The 12,995-nt window shown below is 41.9% G+C and overlaps 1 protein-coding gene across 4 annotated transcripts in view; it reads right to left on the reverse strand.

The window, feature by feature from the left end:
• CEP170B (centrosomal protein 170B) overlaps positions 1–12,995 on the reverse strand; it is a 160,564-nt gene that overhangs the window by 91,710 nt on the left and 55,859 nt on the right. For all 4 annotated transcript variants that reach the window (XM_077464499.1, XM_077464498.1, XM_077464497.1 and 1 more), the window contains exon 3: positions 1,884–1,973. In XM_077464499.1, the coding sequence (XP_077320625.1) occupies positions 1,884–1,973 (90 nt within the window). The remainder of the gene's footprint in view (positions 1–1,883; positions 1,974–12,995) is intronic.

Genomic DNA, 12,995 nt, shown 5'->3' on the forward strand with positions numbered 1-12,995 from the left:
TTTCCTGAGTATGGGCAAACAGCAGATTTATTATACCATTTAAGATCTGGCAAATGCTACAAAAACTACATTATAACAAACACTTTTTTTTTGATTTTCAGAAATGGCAGAAGATATGTTCATGGTTACTAGGGTGCAGACTAAACATTTGCAGTGATACTTTTTTTTTTCTGTGGCAAACATATTAATAGCTGCAATATCATGTATACTGGCTAAGTGTACCATATGGCTACCGTGGGTTGTCACAATGGTGCGATGATAATAGTACTTGGCCATCTTTTAGGCCTGCAGTGGTGAGATGTCCCTTGCAGAAAATCAACTGGCATTTCACTATTTTACTTCACAAACACTGTAGCAAGATGGTGGGACCCTCAAAAAAACTGAGACCCCCTGTACTGGATGAAGCGGAGAGCCTGGATGCCACAGCCATAGGGATATAAAAAGTTGGCCAAAGATTCATTTAATTTGCAAAACAGTTTTTAGCCTCCATAAAACATGCAGAAAGTCTAAACCATGTAGAAACCCTGGAAACTTAAAATCGAAATTGCAACATAAGGCTGTTTTAATACAAGTATTACCATCTCATCAGCTTGCATTCTGAGCAGCTGCTCAACAGCAATAAAGACATGAAATCTCCAGGACGGCTTTTCTTTAAAAAGACCCAGATTAGCGTTCCTATTTTAATGAACACGTGTAACTCAAGATGTGTGCGTATGAGGGCTTAGGTTTCCATGAGACTTCATACAACTGCATTACTGTCTGCTATAGTCGCAGAAGTGTGAACATTACTCAAATGAAAGGTTTGGGGCCTAAATAATGGTGTCTATTTCAAACATCCAACTCTGAAAAAGTTTTTTTTTTTTAAATTGCCCTGAAAGGAATTGGATGTTTGAAGTGAACACCTAGTGCAGGGTTAGGCAACCTCGGCACTCCAGCTGTGGTGAAACTACAAATCCCATCATGCCTTACCTTGGAGAGCTTACCTTGGAGAGCTCTGGAAACTCTGTGTCTAGCTTCCCGGACCACTCTTATGTGTAAATCATCCTGTGTCCATTAGGGGCACAGGGTGACCAAGAACCCTACTATGATCTGTGCTAGTCAGACTCGCTGTACAGCCACACTGGAATGTGGTATATATGTATATATTGTGTGTTGTCTTGTGCGGTTGTGGACTCTTTGCTGGGATAGTTTGGGGTGGGGTTGTATTCCATTGTTTTATTGCGTCTTTCTGCCTTGGAGGAAAAGTATATTATGGGATGTATGTCTATGTGGAGGGGGGGGGGGGGAACTCCTCCAGCAGCCCTTCCCTGCTGATAAGACTGTTTACGGATGAGTAGTTTGAATACACCTGACCTGTGTCTCTATTGTTATTGGACAGTTTACCCCACCCCCGAAGAGACTGGAGTCCGACTAGCACAAATCATAGTGGGGTTCTTGGTCACCCTGTGCCCATAATGGACACAGGGTGATTTACACATAAGAGGGGCCAGAGAAGCTAGACAGAGTTTTCAGAGCTCTCCAAGGTAAGCTGAGGTGCACAGACCCCCCACCCAAAGTGATTCCCGTCACAGTATCTAAGCCCCACCAGTTATTACAACGTTTGGGGCATAGCGACCGATAGGATCCCAATTAAACTTCAGCTCAAAATGTGTGTGTATGAGCTTTCAAAAGAATTACCAAAGGGAAAGATTCCCTTTACCTTCTACAAATCCAATGTCTCTTTCCTGGTACCCCAGCAAAATAATTCAGTTCAAGTATCATTCTAGCTTAGAAGATGAAAACTGAAATTTAAAACGTGAAGTTTGAATCCAAATTGAATCCATTCATCCTGCCATTATGATCACAGAAATAATATTTTACAACTGATAGGCATCAGAACTTACTCCATTTAAGCTCCCGAGATCTTTCACACGGTGCTCATCCTTCTCACTGTCGTAGTTGATGACGGCATGCTGTTTATCCACACTGCGGGACTGAGAAAACACACAGATCTATAATTCATCTGAGGCTGTCAGATTAATACAGGCAGTCACACTGTACAGAGAGCTACGGTCTATATCTGGTTTACTAGCATAAAAACGAATGAACCCAAGCTGGGCCTTCTTGCACAATGGGCAAAATATTTCTTTATAATGAATGCTTAATCCCATTATTCCAAGTGAATGAATACAGACAACCGCGCATTACAAGGCATTTTAGAAACTCTAAATGGTGTATACCACAGGTTGGAGAATAAACAATTGATATAACTGCTGCACTGAAAATAGTCTAGGAGCAACTCGGAGTCAAGTTACATATTAAAGCAAAACCTGCAGCGAAAATCCAATAAAAAAAAAAAAAAAAAAAAAAAAAAACGCCTTTCCTCCCACGCATGACCCCAAACGCCACTCCAATCACCAAAGTGGCCCCTGAATTCTGAGTAGAACAAAATTTTAATTCAGGAATTGTTGAGCTCCTGGGTCCCCAAAGTTCTCACTATTCTAATAATTATTATTCAAATATTGCTTTATGCAAAGACCCAATCTAAGCAGACCATATGGCAACTTGCTTAATCGACAATATCCACAAGCAGTATCAAAAAGTCTAAGGCACCTTTCACACTTTTCCTGCGACTTGGGAGGGCAAAGTCGCATGACAAGTCGTTTCCCATAATTTTTAATGACAACTATTCATATTAGTACAACTTCAAGTTGTGCCGAATTCAAAGTAGTCCCTGCACTACTTTGGTCCGACTTTGAAGCGAGTTATACAGGCAGTCCCTGAAAATGTGGCAAAAAAAGTTGCGGTAGTGTGAAAGGGGCCTAAAGCGCAAATATCTTTCTGTTTATTCCAGGAATTGCAATAGGCAGAATCATTTCTAGGTACTGCATACTTAGGAGGTGAAAAAGCATTTTGGAGTAAAAGCCTTGCAAGTCTCTAAAGAACCTCCTTACTGGACAAAAAAATAAAAATAAAAACTAACCAAAAAGCATGGAGAGGCTGTGAGCATCTTACTAAGGTCTGCACCAAGGAGTGGCAAAAAAAATAAAAAATTAGATTATATATATCAGGACATCAAATATATATATATATATATATATATATATAATAAATCAGGACAGTAAATATATTTTATATATATTATAATAAATCAGGACAGTAAATATATTTTATATATATTATAATAAATCAGGACAGTAAATTAATATATATTTATCAGGACAGTAAATATATAAAATAATATATATATATAAAATATATTTAATGTCCTGATTTATTATAATATATAAAATATATTTACTGTCCTGATAGAGAATATATATAATGGTTACCTGTTATAGGACACAAATGAAGGTTGCTTTTATACCGCTTCTGAAAATGCTAGAGTTTCATGCTGACATAAGGCTATTGTTTGAATGCTTGACTAGTATTTTCATAAGGGTCAGTAAAGTACAACCATTGTGTAGCTCTGCAAAGCAGCATGCAGAGGCTGCAATGAACAAATATGGCTGCACACATGCACATGTATAAAATATATTTGAAAAAATATAATTAATTATAAAGAATATTTAAATCAGGCTAATATTTTTTACATAAGTATCCCAAAAAAAAAAAAAAAGAAGGAAAGCTATGCTATCCCCTTGACTTTGACGCCAAGCTGACCAAAGATCTCTACAACCATGCACAGTAGTGTACATATGTATATAAAAATTGAGTTTTTCAGACCCGTATTCAATTTTTGGGTGGCTGGATAAAAACAAACTTGCATCCATTTACATCAGACTACCTCTGATCCGCCATTGAAGTTCAGAAAAACAGAAAAGATCAATTTTTCAAGGACCTGGATTAGCAGCTGTAGAGGGACATGGCAGTTTACATCCATCTGCCCATAGACTTACATGGAGTTTCCTAGTATCAGGTCCACCCGTGTGAGGCCACGTACACACGGGCGGACTGTATGGCCTACTTAGTCCGCCGAAACACATTTCAGCGGACAGTCCGCTCGTGTGTGGGCTTCAGCTGACTTTTTCAGCGTGCAGTCTGGCGTACTAAGTATTTCGGAATTTCCGTAATTCTGTCCGTCATACTTTGGTTTCAGCGGACAATCCGCTCGTGAGTAGGCTAGTTCGACGGACTAAGATTGGCGCATGCTCAGAAAGGATTTACACGGCCGAAGGTTGCATTGCTGTGTATTGGACTTCCTATTTCTAGTCCCGTCGTACGTGCTGTACACGTCATCGCGCAAGCTTTCGACGGACTGTTTGTGCATCCATGTGTGGTCAAGTCCGTTCAATCGAAAGTATGACGGACTGTCCGTCAGATTGTATGACGGACTAAGTAGGCCATACAATCCGCCCGTGTGTACGCGGCCTGAGATTTCCAATGCGTCTTAGGCTGGCCATACATTATACAATTTTCTTCTATAGATTTCCTTTAGATTTACCAAAACCATATAATATGAGGTCAAATCTGAGCACTTTCAGTCTGTGTGCAATCAGGCAGGCCCTTGTACTACACAGTTGAAGGTAAATCTAAAGGAAATTGAATACGATAATTGTATGGTGTATGGCCAGCTTTACACTCAGAACTCAAGGGGGAATAGAGCAAGGAATTTTGGCAGAGAGATCTCAGTGTTGGAGAATCCACATAAGAAGCCAGGGCCTGACTCAGCCCAGCAGGCATTTCCCTTCCCTCTGATAGAATACTAATCTCAATCTTTCCAGGTGTACATTAGGGTAAAGTTCATCCTATTCTATGTATAGCCTCACTAATAAAATCACAGCTCTTGTCAATGCTGTGAGGTAAGTGACAGCCAAGTCACAGTAGAGATTTATATATAGCATATACGTCTTGGGCAGGGCACCTCAGCAAACCGTGACATCATGTATCTTCTGGAATACTGTGGTAAAAGCTTTTCTGGTCGGTGGCAAGAAAACCTGCAGCCAAGAAAAACACTTAAGCCCCATACAAACTATCAGTTTTTCTACTGAGTTTTTCCTTCAGATTTACCAAAACCATGTAGTAAAAGGGCCTGCCTGATTGCATACACATTGAAACTAGGGTTTGACCTCATATTACATGGTTTTTGGTAAATCTGAAGGAAAAACTCAGCAAAAAACTGATAGCGTGTATGGAGCTTAAGGCTACTTTCACACTGGGGCATTGCGGGCGCTGGCGGTAAATCGGCGCTATATTTAGCCATGCTTTACCATCGTTTTAGCATCGCTATGAAAAAGGGTTAAAACCGTCCGCAAAGCCCGCTGCAGCGGTGCTTTGCAGGCGGGTTTGCAGCGCTGCCCCATTGTTGTTTTCTATGGGAAGGGGCGCTTTAGGAGCGATAAATACACTGCTCCTACAGCCATCCAAAGATGAGGCTTGCAGGACTTTTTTGACCGTCCTGTAAGCGCATCACTCCAGCATGAAGGCCCTCTGGGCTTTCACACTGGAGAGACAGCAGCGGCTGTTTCAGGGCGCTTTGCAGGCGCTATTTTTAGCGCTGTACGCCTGCAAAGCACCCCAGTGTGAAAGGGGTCTTAGGCCTGTCAGTTTTGATGGCGGACCTGAAAGAGCGCTCCATTCTAGTCTGTGGAGCGACGGATGTCAGAGGTGACCATGGCTGCCGACATCCGATCTGGTCCGATTCGCTAAAAGCAGTCGGATGGCCCAACGTTCAGATCTGTCTAACGGATCGGGTGAAATCTGATGAAAACAGACATGCTGTCCGTTTTCGTCCAATCTCCCCATAGAAACCAGTGGCGCTCCACAAGCCCCTTCCCGCTCAGTGAGCGGAGAGGAACCTGTCATCCATCGGCTCAGAGGAGATCAATGAAGAGATCTCCCGCTGAGCTGGCAGACAGAGGCGGACTCCGTGGAAGCGGATTCGCCTCATGAGAATGAGGCCTTAAGGCTTCATGTACACCGGACGTTTTTACAACCTCGCCTGATCTATTCAACTTGACAGATAGTAACCCATGTTTAAAACGTCTGTTAGCCGAGACCAACTGCTTTCCTTTAACTAGAGCTATAAAGCTATGATTTCACTTCAAATATGTTTTCCAATACTGTAGAACAAAACACTGATAAAAAGAATATGGCAATTAGAAGTGCATTAACTACAGGTGCAGCAAACTTTAGACCCCTTTAGACCCCTTTCATACTGCCAGTGTTTTTCAGGCACTACAGCGCTAAAAATAGCGCCCGTTAAGCACGTGAAAACTGCTGGTGCTCCGGCAGGACGTCCAAAAAAGTCCTGCCAGCAGCTTCTTTGGAGCGGTAAACTCACCGCTCCTCCACCGCTGCTCCCCATTGAAGTCAATGGGGCAGCGCTGCGATACCGCTGGCAAAACGCTGCTCCGGCTGCATCTTGTGGGCGGATTTAACCCTTTTTCGGCTGCTAGTGGAGCGGTTTTAGATAGCGCCGATAAAACGACGGTAAAGCAGCACTAAAAATAGTGCCGCTTTACCGCCGACGCCCCCCCCGTGGCTCATTGTGAAAGCAGCCTTAAGTCAACTTGCTGTAATGTGGACCACAGCCCCAACAGCAAGGAGCCTACATTGAGTATGCTAACTGATACATTGGGGTTTGATTTACTAAAGGAAAATTAATTTTGCACTACAAGTGCACTTCGAAGTACAGTCGCTGTAGATGAAAGGGGAAGATCTGAAATGAAGCGATTGCTGTCATGTCAGTTGTAGCCCCCCCCCCCCCAGTTAGAATCACTCCCTAGGAAACACTTAACCCCTTGATCGCCCCTTAGTGTTTAACCCCTTCTCTGCCAGTGCCATTTAGACAGTAATCAGTGCACTTTTATAGCACTGATCGCTGTATATATGACAATGGTCCCAAATAGTGTCAAAAGTGTCCGATATGTCCGCCATAGAGTCGCAGTCACAATAAAAAAAAGATAAAAAAATAAACGCAGATCGCCGCCATTACTAATAAAAAAAAATGAATAATAAAAAAAATGCCATAAATCTATCCCCTATTTTGTAGACGCTATAACTTTTGCGCAAACCAATCAATATACAATTTTTACCAAAAATGTGTAGAAGAATACATATCGACCTAAACTGAGAAAGAAATTTGTTTTTTATATTTTTTTGGGGGATATTTAAAGTGGAGTTCCCATTATAAAAAATAAAATAAAAAGTCAGCAGCTAGAAATACTGCAGCTGCTGACTTTTAACAATCAGACACTTACCTGTCCCAGGGTCCAGCCCAGCAATGCGGGGGAGGCCCCGCTCGTCTCCCCCTCCGCTCGGCGATGCCGGCAGTTTAACACCCACTACACATGCGCGAGCCGCGTGCCGTGACTGGCCGCGCAATCATCTGGGACCTGTGATGTATCCCAGATGATTGCTTAGAGGGAGGGGGAGAGGTGATCTCCCTTCCTGCGCCGAGGGAAGGGACAGCAGGAGCCCAGACGCTGAAGGAGGCAGACTACGAGGGACCCCCTAGCTACAGGCATTTAGAGTAAAAAAAATAAAAATAAAATAATAATAATAATAATAATTTCTCCAAATGTTTTTTTTTATTTTTTTTAAGCACTTTTTTTTTTTTGGGAGTGGAATGCCACATTAAGATGGCACGAAGTAAAAAAAAAATTGCTTTTTTTTTTTTTCTAAATTGATGCTCTTTTTTTCTTTATAGCGCAAAAAGTAAAAACTGCAGAGGTGGTCAAATACCACCATCAAATATTTCTGGGAAAAAAAAAAAGGACGTAGATTTTGTTTGGGTGCAAAGTCACATGACTGCGCAACTGTCAGCTAAAGCGACGCAGTGCCGTATCGCAAAAAATGCTCTGGTCAGGAAGGGGGTAAAAAATCTTCTGGGGCTGAAGTGGTTAAAGACTGCAGTCCACAATCGGTCACCATCAAAATACTGACATAAGGGGGTGATCTTTTTTCCAACTCAGTAATTCTGTTTTTGAATTTTTATTTATTTTTCCAGACATGTTCATGTTCTATCTTTCACTTGGATGTTATAAGTTGCACTAGTAAATACAGCTGGATAAAACAAAAAATGTGTCTGTTTTCATTTCAGGCTGCAAAGCAACAAAATGTGATTATTTTAAAGGAGGGGCGATTCTTTTCTATAACGACTGTAGATGGGTAAGCCAAAGTGGCTTCCAGACAAGCCAGGTTACAGGAGTGGGGAAGACTACAAAAATTAATGGAATAAAAAAAGAAATGTGTATATATATTTGTATTTTATTTTATTCCTTTTTTTTTTTATATAAATAAAAAACACACACCCTTGAATAGGTTGGAATTGCTACCTGAATGACAAATTATTTACCAAAACTTTATAAAATGAGGACCTACCTAAAATGATCTAATCGATTTATTTCCAATTAGGCAGGGCCCTTCCACCGGATCACAGTAGGTACATTGAAGGGAGATTGTAAGGGGCATGGTGAGCTTAAAATTAATGTTGTTCTGGTAACATCATCCAACCAGCTGATCTCATGTTACTTCTTTTCTTTTTTTTTTATTATTACAATTACTTCCTAAAAATATCACTTCCTCAAATTATCGCAAACACTGCACTATATTGCATGTGCCAGAGATAATTATGGAGTATTTGTGGCCTCGCCCACAGCAGTCTGATTGTAGTCATTAAGGAGATCACCAATGTCTACTATGAAATATGTGCTGTATATACACTATATTACCAAAAGTATTGGGATGCCTGCCTTTACACACACACACACACGAACTTTAATGGCATCCCAGTCTTAGCCCGTAGGGTTCAATGTGGAGTTGGCCCACCCTTTGCATCTATAACAGCTTCAACTCTTCTGGGAAGACTTTCCACAAGGTTTATGTGTTTGTTTATGGGAATGTTTGATCATTCTTCCAGAAGCACATTTGTGAGGTCAGACACTGATGTGGGCATGAGGGCCTGGCTTGCAGATTCCGCTCGAATTCATCCCAAAGGTGCTCTATCAGGTTAAGGTCAAGACTCTGTGCAGGCCAGTCAAGTTCCTCCACCCCAAATTCGCTCATCCATGTCTTTATGGATCTTGCTTTGTGCACTGGTGCGCAGTCATGTTGAAACAGGAAGGGGCCATCACCAAACTGTTCCCACAAAGTCAGGAGCATGAAATTGTCCAAAATGTCTTGGTATGCTGCCGCCTTAAGGAGTTCCCTTCACCGGAACTAAGGGGCCAGGCCCAACCCCACGAAAAACAATCCCACACCATAATTCCCCCTCCACCAAATGATTTGGACCAGTGCACAAAGCAAGGTCCATAAAGACATGGATGAGCGAGTTTGAGGTGGAGGAACTTGAATGACCTCAACCTGATAGAACACCTTTGGGGTGAATTAGAGCAGACTGCGAGCCAGGCCTTCTCGGCACCCCTCCAGCTGCTTCTAAAAGTGCAAATGTGCCCATGGGGCCTCTTATCTGAAAGAGAATCACCTATAATAAAAAAAAAAAAAATATACCAGGGTTATGGCAGTAGCTAACTGCTGCCATAACCTGGGTATTTAACATTAAACAAATGATGTATTTGCCTAAGTGCCTAAGAGATACAGGAAATTGTCAGATGGTTTTCAGTATTTCTCCAGCAACTGCAAAATAGAAAAATGGGTTTTAAGTGGACTGACAGCTTATCCCTTTCACTGGCGAGTCCATACACTGGAGTGCCTGCAGGTGGCCAAGTCCATACACTGGAGTGCCTGCAGGTGGCCAAGTCCATACACTGGAGTGCCTGCAGGTGGCCAAGTCCATACCGACCTCATTTCTCCCTCTCCTATAAGCTTCAATGACTAAGTTTATATCGGAATTGTTCAACAGACTCATTACAACCCGCTGATCACCGTTATTAACCCTAAATGTGACCTTTACACAGGTTAAGCTTTTATATTTTGCCGGAATTGTATAAAATTTACTGTCGTTTTTAACCGCTAATAATGGTTTATTGTATTTTTTGCAAATATATTGGTTTAATAAACATTTGCGCAAATACAGCTGGGTCTATAAAAACCAGGAGCACCTTTTTTTATTCTACTGATCATGTGCTTTCAGAAAATATATGGTTTGGGGTGTCTTTTATATGCTCTGAAAGCTATAAGTGAAAAATAAAAATAAAAAACGAAGGAAAAATTGCAAAACTGGTCTGGCCACCTGAGTGTACAAAATGGAGCACAGGGCCTGGCAGAGAAAGGGTTAAACCTAAGCATTAATGTGAAATGCAAGCACAGAAGTTACATACTTGGTATATTACGTACTCCGTTCTTCTCACTGTACATACTTAGCTGAACTAGTTAATTATTACTTTTGCGGCATTATTGGTCAACTATACAGGCTGTCCATAGCCTGGAGAGTTTATGTAGCATATAGAACTATGCAAATATGAACTTTGATGCAGTAATATATTTCTTCCCTACCCTGTAGGAAGAGTAAAAGTTGATTAGATAAATTCTTTGGACAGATTAATGAACATGCCCTAGTTTATGGTGTTATTTCCAAAAAGGAAATTACTAATGGCTTATGTCATTTTTATTAGCCTTTGCATGCTGGGCTTTCTAATAAAAAAAAAGTCCAAAATTATCAGGATACTTGTTGACGGCCTATGTGAACCAAGTAAGTGCATTCCCACACTAGGCATGGGTTGGCTTGTACCATCTCCCTCCTGGCTAACATAGTGCCAGGCCTAAGCATGTTTATGTCATCACCTCTGCCAGAAAGACCACAGTGATCCCTGTGTTCTGGGCTCTTTGGGTGATTCTTAAACTGAGTCCCATGCACAGAAATGGATAGTGATCACACAGGCGGCACCGTTCCCTGACGTCTGACATAACTGTGCCCAAGCCCACCTCTTCAAGCAGATCTATATTATATACATACATAATATTATATATATATATATATATATATATATATATATATATATATATATATATATACACACACACACACACACACACACACACACATATATATATTAGGGCTGAAACAACTAATCGATTAATCGACAACTAATAGATTATGAAATTAATCGATTACTATTTTCATAATCGATTAATCGTCCAGTAACATAATGGGGTTAAAAAAAAACTAAAATGAGCCCTTTATAGTACAAAAAGAGCAAATAATCGTTACTGTAAATATTACTTTAACAGTTCTACAGTAAAAAAAAAATGATTAAAGTAGTGATTATCTGTTTTTTTTGTTTTTTTTTTACTATAAAGGGCTAATTTTAGTCTTTTTAACCCCATTATGTTACTAAATGTCTTAGACCTGGTTCGCATCTATATGTTTATTGGTGCTTTTTGCTGAAACACACTACAGTTTATTTACATGGTTTCCTATGGGACACGTTCATATCTGTGCTTTTTTTCAGCCGCTGCTTATTTGGAAAGGGTATGGGAATTTTAAAAGCAAAACGGTGCTTCTTTTAGTTCAATATACTTCAATGGAGAAGCTGCAGAAAAGCATGCAATGCATTTTTGAAGCAATTTGTGTTTTTTAACCACTTAACAACCGCCCATTCCCGATTAACGGCTTCAGGGCGGTTGTTTAACTCTGAGAGGCCGTTAATTAACGGCCTCCCAGAATTCTGCTCTCGCGCGCCCCCTGGGGCGCGCACACGAGAGCATCTGTGACCGCTGGGTCCAGTGGACCCGGCGCATCACGAATCACGGTAAACGGCCGCTCATCGCGGCCGTTTACCACGTGATCGCTCCGTCAAATGACGGAGTGATCACTTGTAAACAAGCCGGCGTCATGTTATGACGCCGGTTCCTCCCTCCCCTCTCTGTACCGATCGGTACAGCGGAGGGGGAAGAGATCGGTGTCAGCAGCGATGTGGGCTGCATCTGCAGTGCCCACATCGCTGCTCACCGAAAATTAACCCCTCAATTCCCTGCAAATACTCTGCATTACTCTGCAATTCCCTGCAAATACTCTGCATTACTCTGCAATTCCCTGCAAATACTCTGCATTACTCTGCAATTCCCTGCAAATACTCTGCATTACTCTGCAATTCCCTGCAAATACTCTGCATTACTCTGCAATGCCCTGCAAATACTCTGCATTACTCTGCAATGCCCTGCAAATACTCTGCATTACTCTGCAATGCCCTGCAAATACTCTGCATTACTCTGCAATGCCCTGCAAATACTCTGCAATGCCCTGCAAATACTCTGCAATGCCCTGCAAATACTCTGCAATGCCCTGCAAATACTCTGCAATGCCCTGCAAATACTCTGCAATGCCCTGCAAATACTCTGCAATGCCCTGCAAATACTCTGCAATGCCCTGCAAATACTCTGCAATGCCCTGCAAATACTCCGCAATGCCCTGCAAATACTCCGCAATGCCCTGCAACACTCCGCAATGCCCTGCAACACTCCGCAACGCTCTGCAATACCCTGCAACACTCTGCAACACCCACCAATACCCTGCAACACTCTGCAATGCTCTGCAACCCCCGCCGATACCCTGCAACACTCTGCAATGCTCTGCAACCCCCGCCGATACCCTGCAACACTCTGCAATGCTCTGCAACCCCCGCCGATACCCTGCAACACTCTGCAATGCTCTGCAACACCCGCCGATACCCTGCAACACTCTGCAATGCTCTGCAACACCCGCCAATACCCTGCAATGCTCTGCAACGCAGTACTCTGCAACACCATGCTCTGAGATACCCAGCCATAGTCGGTGATACCCTGCAATACCCAGCCATAGACATCTCCCGCCGCCCTCCGCCCTCCGGTGCTTCTACCGAATCGCTAATACGATCAAAGCCAGAATCTTTTTTTTTTTTCAGGCTTCCCAGCTTAGAGGTGAGATGTGGGTCTTATTGACCCCACATCTCACTGTAAAGAGGACCTGTCATGCCATATTCCTATTACAAGGGATGTTTACATTCCTTGTAATAGGAATAAAAGTGATCAAAAAAATTATTTTTGGGGAAAAAAATGTCAAACTAAAATAAATAAAGTAAAATGAACAATAAAAAAAAATGTTTTTTTAAAAGCGCCCCTGTCCCCGTGTGCTC

Source organism: Lithobates pipiens, unplaced genomic scaffold (assembly GCF_037356315.1).
Source record: "Lithobates pipiens isolate NorthernLeopardFrog02 unplaced genomic scaffold, aLitPip1_a1.2 Scaffold_30, whole genome shotgun sequence".
NCBI lineage: Eukaryota > Metazoa > Chordata > Amphibia > Anura > Ranidae > Lithobates > Lithobates pipiens.